This window comes from Microcaecilia unicolor, chromosome 6 (assembly GCF_901765095.1).
Source record: "Microcaecilia unicolor chromosome 6, aMicUni1.1, whole genome shotgun sequence".
Lineage (NCBI taxonomy): Eukaryota > Metazoa > Chordata > Amphibia > Gymnophiona > Siphonopidae > Microcaecilia > Microcaecilia unicolor.
In genome coordinates, this window is record NC_044036.1 from 251,159,885 (window position 1) to 251,179,682 (window position 19,798).

At 43.5% G+C, this 19,798-nt stretch overlaps 1 protein-coding gene across 1 annotated transcript in view; it reads left to right on the plus strand.

Moving 5' to 3' along the window:
* The window catches only part of CACNA1B (calcium voltage-gated channel subunit alpha1 B), a 1,447,778-nt gene that overhangs the window by 1,409,970 nt on the left and 18,010 nt on the right, over window positions 1–19,798 (plus strand). The window contains exons 48-49 of the mRNA XM_030207102.1: window positions 7,203–7,416; window positions 8,639–8,871. Coding sequence (XP_030062962.1) covers window positions 7,203–7,416; window positions 8,639–8,871 — 447 coding nt within the window. The remainder of the gene's footprint in view (window positions 1–7,202; window positions 7,417–8,638; window positions 8,872–19,798) is intronic.

Below are 19,798 nucleotides of genomic sequence, written 5' to 3' on the forward strand. Positions count from 1 at the left end.
TGGCCATGCGCTAATTTCCCTATTAGTGCATGGCCATTACCACAGGAGTTCTTACCAACTATTTTGTAGGCACTAAGAGCTCCCACGCTAACCCCATGGTAATCGGGCAGTGCACAGCAATGTGCCTGTGCTAACCGATTAGCGCTGAGCACACCTACTCTCTGCCCATAGTCATGCCTCCCACGGTGAAAAAATAAAAACTATTTTTTCAGCATGCCAGCACGGGATGCCTCAGCGTGTCCTGGGGCAGTACTTTTTGCGACATGGTTGGCCCATGCTAGTGCCTATTGCAGCTTAATAAAAGCCCCCCCCCCCCCATTTTTCTGCATGTTAAAGACAGTTTACAAACAGAAAAGGGCTTTTATAAAATTGGGTGACTGCATCCATGCTTGGAAATAATGTATCTACTTTTATATGAGCCACCATGACGTGCAGGAAGAGTTGAAATGTGCATGGGGATTCTCTAAAATGTGCACTGTTGGGGCTGGTTCTGGGAGCCTATAAGGAAATATTTTATTTATTTATATTTTGCTCACACCTTTTTCAGTAGTAGCTCAATATGGAAATAATATGTGTGGAATTGAAAATTGCATTTTCAATTCCACACATATTATTTCCATGGGGAAAAGTATCACACAAGAAGTGGTTGTGAATGGATTATGGCAGCACTCTGTATCTAAAGCAGGTTTTGAAGAGAATGTATATGTGTACTCTGTTTTTGAGTACTGGTTCAAAGGCTGTAGGGAGAATGTCCCTTTGGGCCAGTTTTCAAACTATTCACTTCAGGAATGTGCATGGCCAAATTAAATTTGGCTTCTTTTCATTTTTTTCAGAATTTTTCCACATTTTTAAACTTTTTAAAGTTCATTTCATATATGTGTTTTTAATTGTGTGCTCATTAAAACATGGGTACCTGCACATAATTTTTGAATATTTTTGAACTTTTTAAAGTTCATTTCATACATGTGTTTTAATTGTGTATTGTATGCTCATTAAAACATGGGTACATGCACATATAATTGATTTCTGCACACTAAAAATTTTTCGGAACCAAATAAACCTACCTCCCTCATTCTATAACTTGGGCATCTAATGTAATCAAAACCATAGAAAAGATGATATTCCCCTAACGCAAAAATCAAATATAAAAGAAAAATTCAGGAGAGGACCAATCCAATTCCAACACAAGGGTAAACAAATTTTTATTTATCAAAAAATTTTAATTAAGACTGAAGTATTTCTATTCCCTGAAGCTATGCCGCTTTTTGCATCTTTAAAGCAGTTATTTCAGTCCGCAAATGTCTGTGGCTGTTATTGCATTCACTGGAGACACCATCATTATAAGAAATTGCGAATGCTGTTACCTAGAAATACTGATATTGTTGACTCCTGCAACAGGTGCTTGTGTGCTGAAACGCAGATCTGTGTTGAGTCTCACTTAACATTTTTTGATAAATATAAATCCCTTGTTTACCCTTGCGTTGGAATTAGATTGGTCCTCACCTACTTTTTCCTTTTTAATTAGCCTAATTTTAAGCACTATTTGCATTTTTATGTTATAAAAAAACTAGCACTTAAGAGGGTAAGTGTAGTGTGTAGAGAGTTGCATGGGGACAGAAATCTAACTTGTCCCCGCCGGAATCAAACCCATCCCTGCCCATTCCTATGGGAAAGCTAACCCATCCCCACCCATCCCTGTGGGGAAGCTAACCCATCCCCGCCTCAAGTAATTTCCTCCATCCCAGCCCCCCAACCCGCCCTGCCCTTGCTGTGCCGCAGTCACCTTGACACCCTCCCAAGAAATCCAGATTCGATAAGCAGTAAAAATACTAGTAAAAGTAACATAAATAATTTTCTTCCATACTCTGCTAAATACAAAATTAAGATACACATATCCATGAGCAGCAGGTCCCCCTCTCCTCTCCATCCCCTTCTATCCCATGTGCTCTATTTCCCCTTTTCCATTTCCCACTCCTCCAAGTATGTCCCCCTTACCAATCTTTTTTCCCTCTTCCCTGAACCCACCCACACTCCCTCCACCCTTTTTACTAAGGAGGTTAGATAAAACAGGAGACAGGGCTGAAGCCAGTAGATGGAGATTGCCACCACACTGGTTCACCCAAAACAATAGCAAACGCTATTGAAAACAATAGCAACAAGATTATTAGAAATAAGGGACTTTTTTAAAATTTATATCCACATTATCCCAAGCAAACTCGGATTCAATGTAGCTTACGTTTGAAAATACAGTGAGACAGAATAATAGAATTCAGTTATATCATGGGAGCAAGTAGATGGATATGTCATAAATATTTAACAAAGTTGAGATTAGCATATATACCCATCTGGGCATTTTAAAAAAAGGCACGTGTATTTTTATAATATACCACTGCAATCCACAAAACAAAAGGAGCAAGTTCCCACATACTTCTTTAAAATGGCTGTTGATACTTCCAGTGGTGGCAGCTCTCTAATGTGTACATGCTAGGTGCACATTCAGCACTATTCTATAAATGATGCTTTTATTTATTTTGTGGAATTTATTAACCACCTCTATGGACGTTGCTAACGTTTAGCATGCCCTAAATATTAGTGCTCATAAAAACACTAACGCGCCTTAGTAAAAGAGGCCCTAAATGAGGTAAACTTGGAAATGGCAAATTGAAAGCTAGTAATAGGACTAACATGAAACTGTATCAGAAATAAACACATTTAACAGTACTGCAGAACAATCATATAAATATAATAAATGTCAGTACAATACAAGCAATACCATAATAGGCAGCATGGAAGAAGATTGAAATAGCATACATATAATATGATGTCAGCTTAATACCAATGAAACACCTAAGGGCCCTTTTACTAAGACACGTAGGCTCATACTTGGGTACAACGTGCATCAAATTAGAACTATCGCCTGGCTACTGCGTGCCCCTGGCGGTAATTCTAATTTCTACAAGCGTCCAATACTTCCAGCAGAAAAAAATTTCTGTTTGTTACCACATGGAGCTAACCAGGCGGTAATCGGCAGTGTATGTGCACTGATGATTACCACCTGGTTAACACATGAGACCTTACCACTAAGTGAGTGGGTGGCGGTAAGGACTCAGGCCTAAAATGGAAGTGCACTGATTTTTATTTTGGCGCATGTCCATTTTCGGCAAAAAAGGCCTTTTTTACAGGTGTGCTGAAAAATGGACCTGCGCATGTCCAATACACGCGTCTACACCAGCGTAGGCCATTTTTCAGCGCATCTTAGTAACAGGACCCCCTAAAAAGCAATGCAATAAAACATTTGAATAATACAGATATGATGCTAATGCTGTTTCTACAATACAATGAAACATCTTACTATGTAGCCAACAGGCAAGTGTAATTGAGATATATAGAGTGGACAAGCTGAGTGGTACAAAGTCAATTGATGGGTGGCTAAACTCAAGGCAAGTACAGTTGAGTAAGATATGAGGAACTAGCCTAAGGGGCCTTTTTACTAAGCTGTGTAGGTGCCTATGTGCGTCCTACGCATGTCAATTTTGAACTACCGCCAGGCTACCTACTCATTTTTTATGCACGTCCACTAAGCGCACCGGTAGCCGAGTGGTAATCAGCATTGTACGCGCATGGACCATTACCACCTAGTTAACGTGTGAGACTTTACTGCAAGGTCAATGGGTGGCGGTAAGGTCTCAGGCCCAATATGGACGCACACCAATTTTTATTTTGCCGCATGTCCATTTTCGGCCAAGAAAAAAGGGCCTTTTTTGCAGGTGTGTTGAAAAATGGACCTGCACATATCCAATACATGCATCTACACTAGCGCAGGCCACTTTTTGGCTTGGGAGTAGAGCCACGTTTTCACCTGCTTCCTGAAGCATTAATGCAAAGGGGCATTCATAGTGGTTGACCAACATCTACATGTGTAACTTACAGAATACTGGAAGTTCCGTTCTAAAGTGACACATTTAGGTATACGCATTTACCCCTGATATTGACATGGCACAAGTGTACGTGCCTGAAAATAGGCGCGTAGATGCTGACTTGGGTTAGTGTTCTATAACAGAATCTTGGCTCCTAGATGCTGTTATAAAATTCGTGCTCAGCATGTTACATCAAGGCACTTAACTTGTGTTGCCCAGTTATAGAACTGCTTCCCAATGTGCACTAACAAATGCACATCCCTAGCTATGCTGGGACAAAAATTACATTTTACCTGCAGGCTCCACCCCAGTTCTTGAAGCAAAAGTATGTGTGTAGGTTAGCTTTGAAACTTGCGAAAGGTACAAAGTAATAATAGAGAATTATGCTGGCATTTATGAGGGATAGAATTTTGCTAGAAAAACGTGTGCTTTAGAAATGCCATCTGTATGCATAATAGGCATGTTCACGGCCAAAATACTTTTGGTTCATTTTTCAGACATTTCTTGATTTTCGGGTAGGCTTGCAACAGTTAAGTAAAAGCAGATACAAATATTGATGTAGAAATCGATCCGTTAAAGCAACTTAACAGCCCAGGAGTTCAAAATTCAACTAGGATATACTGGCTTTTTCTCCAGTCTTAGCCAGGGAGAAAAGAGAGAAAGATCTCTTTGTTGAGGCCCTGTGAACAGTTATTTTTGATAACCTGTGAGCAGCTATATATCCTGATCTCCCCAGGTATTATTTAGATAGTAAACAAATGTTTAGGTAGTGTTATAATTGATTCATATTTCAATTACTTGTTATTTTTTGCTGATTGCACCTTCTTCTGTTCATTGTTCTAATTTTCATGACAATAAACATTCTTAGTTTATTGCCTCTGCTTGTCTGGACTGACAAAGAATCCTGGTGGTTTGTGTGTCAGGTCTGTGAGTGCTTTCCGGGAACCATGGGACCACTGGGAGTGTGGCCCCAGTATCCTAGAAATCACTGGGGATAATTTGAGAGCAGGAGACTTGCCCAGAGGCGATTGGGACCCAATTGGTGGGAGTAGGGTGTTAGTGTAGAGCACAAGTGGCAGGTGCAGGCAGACCTGAGCTGTGCTGGGAATAAGCCCTGTAAGTGGCTGCAGGGTAGCCCCAGGTAGGTGGCTAGGCATTTTGTGACAAGTACTAAGTTCTTTTTCTCTGCAGGTGGGCAGTTTAACTCATTGTCTCTCTTTGTAGCTGTAGAAGGGGGTGTGGCAAAAAGCCTGTGCAAATGGAACAGCCAGAATATCAGGCATAGCAGACAGATAGGAAAGGACCTAGGGTACAGGAAACTAGCCCATACTTGAAAGGCTAGTGTGAAGGTCAATTTCTTTGAGATGCAGGTGGTCTGTCCAGAAAAAGAGGAAGACTGGAAGGAAGTCAGGCCCTTTGGGAAAGTCATTGGCTGCACCGAGAAAAAAGAGGCTGATATAGAAGTAAGTCCCTTTGAGATGTGGGCTGGGTGCCCTGAGAAAAGGGGAGACTGGAAGGAAAGAGTGACCCTATGGGAGAGGAGGATATTATAAAAGCACAGTAGTAGTTATGAGTGTTTTGGGCTCAGGGAAAGAGAGAGACAATGCAAATGTGAATCCCTAGCAGTGGGAACTGGTTGCTGAAAGAACAGGGCGTATAAAGAAACTGGATTTCTTTATACTGGGAATGTCCTTAGCTTTAAATAAAAATAAAGTACGCGCTTTAGCTAAGTGCTGAAGCAGACAGCCTAGAAGGGAAACTGGGAAGGAGTTTTTGGCAAAGCAGGTCCCTGGGAAGGGAAATAAAGCAGGCAGAGCTGAGAACCTTGTATGCGGGTTGGAGCTGCTTAGTTCATGTTCTATTATAGTTGATTGGGTACCACAGTCTAAAGCAGGCATGGCACTCCTAGTGTTTGTAACTCTTTGTATGGAGAAAGGATAACCTTTAAATGTTAACAGTGTCTTTGGGGCTGGTAATGTTGGAATCATAATCCAGGGAGGGATACAGGAGACCTGGGGTGTTTTAGAAAGCTCTACAGTTTTGAGTGTTTAGAATTAAATGGAAACTTTTGTTTTATGCCTGTATTTCTGAATGGATGTGAAGACACTCTAATGGTTGCTTGAAAACCTCTTAACAATCTTTATTAAGAGGAAACACTTTGCTTAAACAGTGGAAGATAGATTGTGGTGCTTGCAGATATAACATTGGGGGGGGGGGGGGGGGTTTGCAACGTAATCAGTGAGAAAAGGAATAAGATGGCTGAAGGTTGAGAGTGAGCATAACTCCTTCCAGTTATCAGCCGTCCCACAGCTGGATACTCCAAAGTGCAAAAAGTCTCTGTCAAGGACCCATTTACTAAGATTCAAGGCAAGTTACATCTCTTATGATAAGAGACTGATACAATCATCAGGAAGTACATATAAACTAAAAATACATAGTGAAAAACAAATAAAATCACAGCCCCCCCCCCCCCAAGACTAGTAAACAAATAAGTTTTCAAAGCTTTTTGAAACAAAAATTAAATCCTCATCGAATGTAACTCAGAAGGAAGATTGTTCCAGTGATGAGCTACTGAAAAGAAAAAGATCAAGAAAAAGCAGCTTTAAACCATATAGTTTTGGTTGAAGGAAAAGCTCACATCAAATAATTACAACTCCTAGAGTTTGTCCTAAATTGTAACAAATTCACTAACTGAGATTCACCTTCAGGGCAAGTACCATCCAAAAACTTAAATACAAAACAAAGAACTTTAAAAATAATCTGAGCCTGCACAGGCAACCAATGTAATGCACCTAACAAAGGAGTTTATTATCCAGTCCAGTTTTCCAAAATATTAGCCTAACAGCTCAATTTTGAAACTTGAATTTTAGAAAGTTGCTTAGAAGGCAAACCCAAATATAGTGAATTTCTATGATCCAATAAAAATACAATTGTTAATTGCACAATAATCCAGTGCATTTAGTACTGTTCCATGTGCTAAATGCAATATACAAGCTAACTGCCACAGGAGGATGTTAAAAATAACCCCAAAATTATCGGTGTTCCAGTTTAGAGATTCCTCAGACTGATCACTTGAATGTAGGAAGAACAGCGTGCAAGTCAAAACAAAGACCACCTGTGTCACCCATACACATGGACATACCATTTCCTTGTCCTTGCCTTTACAGTTTCTCTCTTCTGTGCTGAAAATGTTAACTTACCTTCCTAGTACAAAATTCCTTTCCTGTGCAGGAAGACATTGGCTCCACGGTAGCCAGTCTGACCCGCCCATGTCCTGTTTTGCAGCCTATCCCAGACATAAGCCCCATGAAGCGTTCTGTCTCCACCTTGACACCACAGCAGCAGCGTCCTCGTGGTATGCAGCTGTATGAATACTCCCTAGAACGGGTACCACCTGACCGAACTCATCACCACCATCACCATCGCTGCCATCGACGGAAAGAGAAGAAACAAAAGTCTTTGGAGAGGTCACCACCCCAACAGGATGATACAGACACAGGTAATGTTCATTACTGCCTCTGCCATAGGGATATAGGTTATCGTCTAAGTGCTATTCTTTAATGGTGCACCTAACCTTACATAAGGGAGACATACACACGAATCGAGCATGGACAGGGTTCCCAGTTAAGTAACTTACAGAATACTGCAAGTTAAGTGTGTCTCTGCCCGCAGTTAAGCCAGCTCTATGGTCAGTCTATATGGTCACCAAGAGTTGACTTTTAACTTGACGGCAATTAATAAATCATTGGTTGGTGCAACTGTGGGCATGTAAATCATAGGCACAACAACATTCTATAATGGAACCTGGACACCCAGGCACTGTTATAGAAAATGATTTTAGGACTAGATTCTATGTATGGCACTGAAAAAAACAATTGTGGAAAAAAATGCCCTTAGCGCTATTCTGTAACTCACGCTTAATGTTAAACATGGTTCATAGAATACATAGCACCTGGACCCTCGACTAAATTTAGGCACAACCATTTATGCCAACTAAAACCTAGTGCAAATGCTCTCGCCTAACTTAGGTGCAGATCGGACGTATTCTATAACAGTGTGCATAGTTTCTAGGAGTGCCCATGACCCACCCATGCCATGCATTAGAATTTACGTGCACCACTCTACAGAATACACATAGAAAGTTGTGCACGTAAATTCTAATTAGTAGCAACAATTGCTCATTAACGGACAATTATCAGCATTGAGTGGCTTGTTAAACAATTAAGTTACGTGCACAATTTGACACACTGCCAAAGTTGCACACGTAAGTTAAGTCACCATATATAGAATCTGGGGGGTTACCGCATATCCTTGGGGCACATAAATGAAGGTGCCTGGAGGATTGCCCCTATATGGTTTGCATTTTGCAGATAAAAAAATCCACCTATCTCCACCTGCTTTATAAATGTGTAAAAGTAAATGTGTACAGTACATGGCAGCAAATTTTGCATAACTAACTTTCTAAAATTGCTTCCCTAACTTATATGTTCAGCAGCAAAATGTTACCACCATTGGCCTGCCCTAAATCGCTTCCCTTTTCTGAATGTGAATAAAATGGCCAAAATAGAATCATCGCAGGATATATATATATATATATATATTTTTTTTTTTTTTTTTTTTTTGTAAAGCATTTCTTCAGTCAGTACTGCTAGATACTGCTTGAATACTTTTGAATTTCGACTTTGCCATTTCATGCCCTGTGATTTTACTGTCTCTTTCAGCCACAACCAATGATTTTGCCTTGGCACAGACAGGGGAGGTCTTGTCCAAGGAAAAGAGGCAGGAACGAGGCAGGTCTCAGGAGAGGAAGCAGCATTCCTCCTCTTCCTCAGAAAAACAGCGTTTCTACTCCTGCGACCGCTATGGCAGCCGGGACCACTCTCAGCCAAAATCATCTGATCGCAGCAGACCCACTTCCCCCAGTGGAGGCCAGGAACAAGGACACAACAGACAGGTGAGGACAAGATTACAGGTCTGGGCAGCAGATAGGAAGAGGTTGGGAAAGGATGTGTTTAGATCCTTAACTAAACTGAAATAACAGGAAGATTAGCAGGAGGAATCTTCAGGTGTATAAAACCAACGTATATAAATTTTGAAGGCCTCTGATTGGTGAACTTCAGAATTACGCTAGTGAGAAAATCTATTTAGGTCAAGAGTAAAATCCAATATGAGGAGAACACTAAGGGGCCCTTTTATTAAAATGCACTAAGCAATTAGCATTCAAATTAACATGTGTTAAATGTTTCTGTACAAGCAAACCAGCTGATACTGCAGTGGCAAGGCGATTAGCGTGTGCTAATTCACATATTAACTCCATGTTATGTTAGGTGGTGGGAACTGGATGGGTCATGGGCAAAAAATGGGCGTGGACTGGATACTGTGGTTAGCATGCACACTGTACTTACTGCATGCTAACTGTCAATTTTGCAGTTAGCACAGGTTCACATAGTGCCTCTTCACTAGAAGGTACTAAGTGCATGCACACTAATTGCAACCAGGTTTATGCATGCTAGTGCAATTTTCAGTGTGGTAATTGCTGAGGACATGCTGGGCATTCTAATTTTTGCTGTTAAGGTGCGCATTTTATCAAAAGACACCCTAAGTGGACTTTATGTATTAAAACGGATCCCTCATTAGTCAAAGAAAAGGCATCACAGCTACTGAAATTCCAGTTATTCTACCACCAGCACAGTCACCAAAATTCTGCACTTGTTTGAGAAATAAATACTGGGCCCGGTATTCAGCAGAATTTATCCTGGTAAGAGCAGCTGCCACCAGTATAAGTGCCAAGCACTGGATCTTACCCAGATTTTCAGTGGCACTTACCTGATCAGACAGGCAATGTGCAGTCAGGGGGGTGGAGTCTAGGTGGAGCTGGGAGTTACCCAGCAACAATAGTCTGCTAACTGAGGAGTAGTCACGTTCCTAGGCTGCCTGACACCCGGGGCGGATCGCCGATGCGCCCCCCCCCCCCCCCGGGTGCAGTGCAGCCCCCCCCCCCCCCGGTGAAATTACATCCTCCCCCCCCGGGTGCATTTTTACCTGCTGGGGGGGTGCCGCGCGCTTGTTGGCCGAATCCGCTCGTTCCCTCCCTGCTGCTCCCTCTGCCCCAGAACAGGAAGTAACCTGTTCCGTGCAGAGAGAGCAACAGGGAGGGAACGAGCGGACTCAGCCAACAGGCGCGCGGCATCCCCCCCCCCCCCCCCAGCGGCATGCACCCGGGGCGGACCGCCCCCACCGCCCCCCCTTGGTACGCCACTGCTGAGGAGCAAAGTCTCATGGTAGAGCCACAACTCTATGGCAAAATATTTTTAAAAAACACAGAAAATTAAAATCATGGCACTAATGGATAGCTCATTCATAAATGTCACCTTTCCTGTCAGTGCCTGAGCAGTGACTGACTCAGGCACTGACAGAAAGGGTGACATAACAAAAAAAAAGACAAGCATGCCACGGCGTTTTACCTGTCCCATCCTGACCCCCCCGACCCATCCAACCCTGTTCCATCCCCCCCCCCCCCACACAATATTTAAAACATTTCCTGCCCCCCCCCCCCACCACACACACCCCCCGACATGACCAGCCTCTGTCCCTAAGCAGATCAGTGGAAAACAAACACATACACTTTAATAAGAGAATATCATCTGAAAAAAACATGTTTTACCAGATGATATTCTATTAATAAAGTGTATGTGTTTGTTTTCCACTGATCTGCTTTGTTGTTTTCCATCTTGGAGTTTGCAGATTGACTGCCATGCTGTTTTCTTGGACCCAGCCTCTGTCCCTATCCAGAGCAACCCAGGACTCAACATTTTGAAAATAATGGCACCTGAGTCAAGAGCGAGTGGGTATTGCTCTTGCCCCATCAAGAAGTTCCAGGTCGGGGAGTGGGGGCCTGTGTGAGGGTTGGGGGGGCTGCCACTAGACACCAGGGAAAAAGTTTGGGTGGGTGAGAGGAAAAGGGCTTGTCATTTTAGGCAGAGTACCATGGGAAACATTTTTTATATTGCAGCAGGGGGTGGAGGTGGGAGGGAACAGGGTCTGGTGATTTAGGGGGGAGGGGATGAGAGAGTGCTGGAGTATGGTAGAGAGGAAGGAGATAATGCTGACCACGGGGGGGGGGGGGGGGGGGGGGCTTTCTGCCAGCCTCAGACCTGGTGGTTGATTTCTGTCATTGAGCCCCCATGGTAGATATCAGTGCACAGCTCTGCATGCTACAGGGTAACTTAGTCAGCTATTTAGCATGTATTTTAATATGCTGTGCGCTGATGTCTAGTGCGGCAACGCAGAAGCCCATTCAGCATACAGTGACCATTAACAAGCTTGTTAAGGGTTCACTGTAGACCGCGGTACCTATCTGCATCGGCCCCTGAGTAACTGTTCAGAACACATTAGGACAGCAAAAGGGCTGTTTTAAATTTATCTGGGTAATTATCCAGTACAGGTCTGTATATTGTCAGTATCTAAATAAGTTCTAGCATCTGCATTATATCTAGATACTTGGCACCTGTGTTTGTGTACGATCCATCACTGACTCCAGGTATAAAAAGCCCACTGCAGCCAGCATTTTAAAAAACACTGACCATCGCAGTCTAAATATTGACCCAATTTATTAGATTATCATCAAATATTCAATTAAATTAAATATTAAATTACTCTTGAAATTTTTCAGATTTAATCCAAAGACTTGAATATCAATAAAATGTAGTAGGAAGCCTCTAGGCTCTTAGGGTGATAGTTTTCTAACCATGTCATTGACCTAAAAAAATAAAACTTCAGGAATATCACCCTCTAGATTGTCAACATTAGCTTCTCTTAACTATTGAAAAGGAACAGACAAAGCAAAATCAGGGGAGAAACACTCACATCATCCATATCAAAAATGCAAATTATAAACACCAAAGGACAGACAACCATGCTCAATTAAAACTATCTTTAAGAAAGGTTTTTTTTTAAGAATAATCAATTTTATATAAAGAGGTGTTAACATTTTAAAGATATCTTTATATAAAACTATTTCCTCTTTAAAAAAAAGTTTTCATAAAAATATGTTTTGAGAATGGTTGTTTGTCCATTGTTTACAATGTGCTGCACACTTACTAGTGAGCCATTGGTTGAGAACCATGTAACAGTGTAAGCTATCCAGTTCCAGGAGAGAGATTTTGGCGGCTCTTTACTGATGTGGGACCTGCAGCAGTAATTTCAATGGATAGAATCAGAGACCACAACTACTGCACTGATTTGAGATGGAAGTTCAAAACCAGGACTGATCAAAAAGTCTCCCTCCAGTAGCTGAGTAACTTGGTAACTCAGTATAACATAGGTTTGGATGCTGGGGTGCGGGATAGGAGATGATTTATAAATTCACTTTCTCATGTGAGGCTTTTATAAAATTCTGACCAGTGTAAAAGTATTCACATTGCCATGATCGTGCATACTTTGGAAGTAGACATATACAGGGATGGAGTTTGGGTGGAGCAGAGTTCACAAGTCCGCACACTGGGCTAGATTCTTATATGGTGCCTAAAAAATTGGCACTGAATAATACCTTCTTCAACTGTATTCTATAAGCTGCACCTAAAGTTTGACACAGTTTATAAAACAAACGCTTAAGCGGAGAGGTAGCATGGAAGTTTGCTACTAATTGGGTTTTTGTCAGGTACTTGTGACCTGGATTGGCCACGGTTGGAAGCAGGATTGTAAGCTAGATGGACCATTGGCCTGACCCAGTATAGCTGTTCTTATGCTGTTATGTAAATTTAGAAAAGTTAATGCCACCAAGTACTATTCTAGTTGAATATCAGGGACGTCTCATACAGTCACATTTGGCCGTGCATACAAAAAAAATACTTGTGTCTTCCAGCCGTGACAATCTTTAATCATTGACGACCCCCACCATCCAATTTTTATAAGTATTTTTTATGCAAAAATGTTAATGTGAAAATGCTTGGGGCACACACTTTAAAACAGTAGGAAGGCTTCTGTTTTCACCACCACTATTCGTGCTGTAATACAGCTGAGGCGACCTGGGGTCAAGTACCAGATGTATGGTAGACTGGGACCAATGTATGGTAGAGTGGGACTGGTTCTCAGCAGACTGTATTCGTGAAAAGCTAACTAAACTAAAAGTAGACAAAGCGATGGGGCCTGATGGGATACATCCAAGGGTACTCAAGGAACTTGGAGATGTTCTGATGGTCTGCTGTCAGACCTCTTCAATGCTTCCCGGAGGACTGGAAAAGGGCGGATGTGGTCCCCCTGCAGAAGACCGGAAGTAAAGAGGCGGTTGGGATTAACAGATTTGTCAGTGTGATCTTGGTGGTGAGTAAACTAATGGAAATGCTTCTAAAGTGGAGGATTGTGAGGTTTCTTGAATCGAGTGGCCTATAGGACCTGAGGCAGCATGGCTTCACTAGAGGCAGGTCGTGTCGGACAAATCTGATTGGTTTCTTTGACTGGGTGACCAAACAACTGGATGTGGGAGAGGCGCTAGATGTGGTGAACTTGCATTTTAACAAAGCCTTTGACATGGTTCCGCACAGGCGACTGATTAATAAACTGAATGCTCTCGGTATGGGACCTAAAGTGACTGACTGGGTTAAAAACTGGTTAAACGGAAGGAGACAGGGTAGTGATAAACGGAGCTTGCTTTGAGGAAAGGGATATTATCAGTGGTGTATCACAGGAGTCGGTCCTCGAGCCGGCTGTTTTTAACATCTTTGTGAGTGATATTGCGGAAGGGCTGTCTGGTAAGATTTGTCTCTTTCCAGATGATACCAAACTCTGTATTAGGGTGGACACCCTGGAGGGTGTGGATGGCATGAAGAAGGACCCAGCGAAGCTTGAAGAATGGTCCGATAATTAGCAACTAAGATTTAATCCTAACAAATGCAAGGTCATGCACATGGGTTACAAGAATCCAATATAGGGGGTGAGGTGCTTCTGTGTACAAAAGAAGAGTAGGACTTGGGGGTGATTGTGTCTGATGACCTTAAGGTGGCCAAACAGGTAGAAAAGGCAACGGTCAAAGCCAGAAGGATGCTTGGGTGCATAAGGAGAGGGATGACCAGAAGGAAAAAAGAGGTGATAATGCCCTTGTATAAGTCTCTGGTGAGGCCCCATTTAGAGCACTGCGTGTGATTCTGGAAATCGAACCTACAGAAAGATAAACAGGATGGAGTCAGTCCAGAGGGTAGCTACCAAACTGGTAAGTGGTCTCGGTCATAAAACATATAGTGATAGGCTCATGAACCTTAACATGTATACACTGGAAGAGAGGCAGGAAAGGGTGGTGGATGCTTGGAATGACCTCCCGGTGGAGGTCATTGAGATTAAGACTATGTCGGAATTTAAGAAAGCTTGGGACAGGATACCTTAGGAAAAGGAGGAGTTCGTGGGTACTGAGGAAGGGCAGATTGGATAGGCAATTTGGACCTTATCTGCTGTTGTGTTTCTATGTTTCAGTACAAGATCTTAACATTATTCTCTTTTATCGTGAGATGCTATGGCAATTTTTACTAAGGACTATTCTAATTTTCCCAGTCCTCTGGAAGAATAGTATTGTTCAATTCATTCTCCCATCTCTCCCTATGTGCAACAGGAGCTGGCAGCGAGTCCCAGGGGTAAGCATAAAGAGTGCTAACCAAAAACTTTGTAGAACGAAAGTCCTCAAAGACATCTTCTAAAAAAGTATATTCCCCTGTCAAATGTTTTCCCTGTAGCATTTAGTCATTAAAGGATGCTTCACCTGCAAATAGGTATAAAGATGGGAAAGAGCCAAATTATAATCATGGGCCAGTGTCTCAAAAGCCAAAAAGTTATCCTCGTCATACAGTTGCTCCCAGCAAGACAGACCAGAGGCCTGGCAAGCAGTATGTACTGAGGGAACCATACCAGGAGGAAACAGAGGATTATTACAAATTGGTGTATATCTAGAGAGTTGGAAGTCCTGTCTACCACACATCATCATATACCAGAGTTTAAAGGTGTGTAGAATCATGGGGAGAGCATCTTCTCGAATCTTACGATATCACCTGGGCAACTAAACACCCAGGTATTTCAGGCCCTTAGTAACCCAATGGAATGGAAAGGAAACCCACAAAGATTGAAGGACACTCTCTGACAGAGTAAGCCTAAGTCCCTCCATCTTCCCCATATTAATTTTAAACCCAAAGACCCTGGAGAATGCAGCAAGCTCCTTCATTACATTTGGAAGGTTAATCAGGGAGATGTCAAAGATAGTAAAACATCATTGGCAAACAAGCTAATCATGTATTCCCTACCCCCTACCTGGATGCCATGAATAGAAGGGTTATAGCATATAGCTGTAGATAAGGGCTCTATAACAAGAGCAAAGAGCAGCAGGGATAGTGGACACCCCTGCCTGGTTCCCCAAGTCAGCAAAAACATGACTGAATTACCCCCATTAACTCACATACAATCTTGGGGGGCTGAATACAACGCCTGCACCTACCCACAAAAGGCCTCCCCCAAGCCCACCCTAAGAAGAGTTTTATGCAAGAAGGCCCAGTGAACTCTGTCAAAAGCCTTTTCAGCGTCAATTCCCAAGAGGAAGGCCTGTTGCGCAGATTTCCTATATAGATAACTTAAGTAAACAATCTTCCGAATATTGTCCGCTGCCTGCCTCTTGGGAAGGAAGCCCACTTGATCTGGATGGATCAGATGTGGTAATAAGCCACCAAGCCTCACTACCAAAACTTTAGCTAAGATTTTGACATCAGCATTCAGGACAGAGATGGGTCTATAAGCTTGACAATCCATCATACCTTTTTCCTCTTTAGGGGTAACAGAGGTCCAGGCCTCTAACACAGTGGGAAAAATAGACCCCCATCTTGAATCCCGTTCATTAGGCGAGTCAACAAAGAGGACAGCTTGGGCACAAAGGTTTTATATAATTCAACTGGGAGACCATCCAACCCTGGTGCTTTACCAGACGCCAAAGCTCGGATAGAACCCAAAATCTCTTTGGGTGTCACCAGAGCGTCCAAAACAGTCCTCTGAGTATCAGACAAGGAGGGCAGTCCCAGGGCACTCAAGTAGTCATTGATACTGTTAGGGAGAATCTTAGAGTCACCTGTATATAAGTCAGCTAAAAATTCCCTAAAGTGCCCCCTGATCTGTGCTGGTTTATACAAAAGTTTACCTGTACGGTCCTTAATCTTACCACAATCCACTCAGATTGAGCTTTACGGAGTTTAAAAGCCAGCTGGGAGCTCACTTTCCACATATAGTGTTTCTGACGAAGCCTTTCTAATGCAAACTGAAAGTCTTCCTGATTGAGTTTTTCTAGCAAGAAACAAATCTGTCAAAGAGAACTCAGAACCTGCTTGCTGCCTGTTCATTTATATTGCAACTCAAGATGAGCCAGCCTGGTGAGATACTGAAGTCTTCCTGATTGAGTTCTTCTAGCAAGAAACAAATCTGTCAAAGAGAACTCAGAACCTGCTTGCTGCCTGTTCATTTATATTGCAACTCAAGATGAGCCAGCCAGATGAGATACTGCTGCCTCAGCAGATCTCTGGCCCTACACTTCCTTTACACATGTTTTAAAAAGCCTCTAGTAACTGCTTTCAGTGTATCCCAGACAACAGGGTAGGAGAGGCCAGAATCCAGATTATGCAACAGGTAGTCAAGAAGGGTTTTTCTGTTTACGTTTACCTCCTTGTCTTTAAGCAAGCTAGTGTTATTGGTCCAAACCCGCTTCACCAGCTCATCCTGAATGCCAGCAAGGTCAGCCCAACAGGTAGCATGGTCCGAGACAGTCTGAGTCCCAATCTCCCCCCCCCCCCACCCCCCACTGAGCCCCAAAGAGAATTTTCTAAGCAAATATAATCTATATGGGTATATAGGTCATGGGGTAAAGAGTAAAAGGTATCTCTCTGGCGCCCCTTACAATCTCTCCAAACATCTACTAGGCCTACGTTTTGCCATACATTTTTCAAAGCAAGGCTAGCTTTTAAGTTTCTACCAGGTCGTACAGAAAAGAGTCTAAGGTAGGGTTAAGACAAACATTACAGTCACTTCCTATTACCAAAGGTCCTCGTGAAAAGCCACCCAACAATACCTTAATTTTATGAAAAAATGATGCTTGATCTACATTGGAGGCATACAAGCTAGCAATTGTCAATTCAACTTGATCAATCAGAACCTGTGCTATGAGGTATCTGCTCTCAGGGTCTCACTTAACTTTTTGAATCTGTAGTCTCAAATCTCTATGGAACAATAACGCCACCCCACGCTTCTTAGTATTCTGCTGGTCAGAAGCAAAAAGGATATGAGGGTACATTCTATGATGAAGCATATATTCATAACTTTTACAAAGATGAGTCTTGTATACACACAATTTGTATATTCAGATGAGTCAGCTCTCTATAAAGTGAGTCTCTTACCAGGTTAATTAAGGTTATTGATATTCAAAGTGAGCACTCTAACAGAGGAAATAACTGCACAGGCAAGAGACAAACCTGCTTATAATCGAAAGAGAAAAATGCCTATATTTCAACCCAAATTAGGAGATGGGCGTTTTTCTCGCAAAGGCGCCCAAATCGGTATAATCAAAAGCCGATTTTGGGCGTTTCCAACTGCACTCCGTCACGGAAATGAATAAAGTTGATGGGGGCGTGGTGGAGGCGGGACTGGGGCGTGGTTATCAGCTGAGGAGAGATGGGCGTCTTTAGCTGATAATCGAAAAAAAAAGGCGTTTTGACCGCGATTTTGGGTCACTTTTTTTGGACCCTTTTTTCTCACGAACAAGTCCCAAAAAAGTGCCCCAACTGCCCAGATGACCACTGGAGGGAATCGGGGATGACCTCCCCGGATTCCCCCAGTGGTCACTAACCCCCTCCCACCAAAAAAAAAACCCACTTTAAAAACTTTTTTTCTAGCCTGTGTGCCAGCCTCAAATGCCGTACCCACCTCCATGACAGCAGAATGTGTTTGATCCTTTCCCTGGGTCAGATGAGGCTCTCGGGTGCAGTACAGGGTCACATCAGCATTGCATTGTGGTGGGTATAGGGTATTGGGCTCCGTGATTTCATTAGCTTGTGTTACAGTCTCACGATGTTGGTAGTTGGTAGGCTCTTCTCCCATGGTGCTTTTCCCCCTGCCTACTGGGTCAGAGTGTGCCCTGTGTGTTTCCTGTTGTAGTCCATGCGGTAGTGGCCATTTTTGTAAGCCAGTTTTAGTTCCCTTTCCTGTGTTAGCCACGTTAGAGAACTTAGTTCTTACCTTGAATGTGGCTGAAAGAGGGCATTGTACAGCATTCTGCCAGCTCTGACCTACTGCTAATCTCAGTACCAGGGAGACTCATTGCCAGTGGGGCACAACCTCTGATCTGCAGTTAACTGTGAGTAAACGCGGTTATTCCAATAAAGGACGTTTTCGGAGAGATTAGTCTTCAGGTGTCAACTGGTATGCCAATGTTATACAGCAGCAAGAAGGCCTAGAGGCCTGCGTGTATGCAGGTCCCTGGAGCACTTTTAGAGGGTACCACAGTGCACTTCAGCCAGGTGGCCCCAGGCCCATCCCCCCCCCCCCCACCTGTAACACTTGTGCTGGTAAATGGGAGGCCTCCAAAACCCACTGTACCCACATGTAGGTGCCCCCTTCACCCCTAAGAGCTATGGTAGTGTTGTACATTTGTGGGTAGTGGGTTTTGGGGGAGGGGGGTTGGGTGCTCAGCACCCGTGGTTAGGGAGCTATGCATGTGGGAGCGTTGTTTGAAGTCCACTGCACTGACCTCTAGGGTGCACAGTTTGTGTTCTGGCATGTCAGGGGGGCGAGTGTACTACGAATCGTGGCCCCTCCCACGACCAAATGGCTCGGATTAGGACGTTTTTGAGCTGGGCGTTTTTAGTTTCCATTATCGCTAAAAAAAACAAACGCCAGCTCAAAAACGTCCATTTTTTCGAAAATACTTTTCGGCCCGCCCCTTCAGGGACCCGTTATTGGAGATAAACGCCCATGGAGATAGGCGTTTGCGTTCGATTATGCCCCTCAAAGTGACTCCAAGCATATAGAGCAACTATCCAAAAGGCCAGCATCAGAAACATTCCCCTCTCTTTACAAAAAAGAAAAATATACCCCAACAAACACCCTACCTCCCCATTCAACAGCATAATAAAAAACAGAAAACACAGACATCCAGTCAGCACTCCTACCCCAACACACACAAACCCACTCCAATCCCACCCTAAACCCCAAAACCTTCCCAAACTCCCAACAAAGGTAGATTGATGGATCTACAAAGGGAGATATAGCAGAGGAAAATGACAGCAGCAAATCAGCCAGTCCCAACTCCAAACAGGGAAATTGTGCAAATAGGTTCTCACTTGTCCAACTGGGTTGTAAAAGCACTCCTGTACAATGCGCCAAGGGCAGGGTGAGGAAGATGGAACCAGTACAGCTGCTTGCCTTAGTTTAAGTCAGATCAGTGTCGCAAGCATCCACCGCAATAGACTGGCGTGAAAAAAAGATGCCAACTTCCACAAGCAGTGGCGTAGCCACTATGGGGCCATGGGGGCCTGGGCCCCCCATAGATTTGCCCCTGGACCCCCTGCCAACGACCCTCTCAACCCCCCCTCCCGCCGCCAACCCTCCATCGCATACCTTTGCTGGTGGGGACCCCAACCCCCGCCAGCCGAGCCGAGGTCCTCTTCTTCCCAATCCCGCGCAAGGCTTCGTTCTAGTCTGACGTCCTGCACGTTGTAAGTGCAGGACGTCAGACTCACAGAAACACAAGAGCTTTGTTCTGTTTCTATGAGTCTGACACGGGATTGGGAAGAAGAGGACCTCAGCTCGGCTGGCAGGGGTTGGGGTCCCCCGCAAGCAAAGGTAGGCGACGGCGGGTTGGCGGCGGAAGG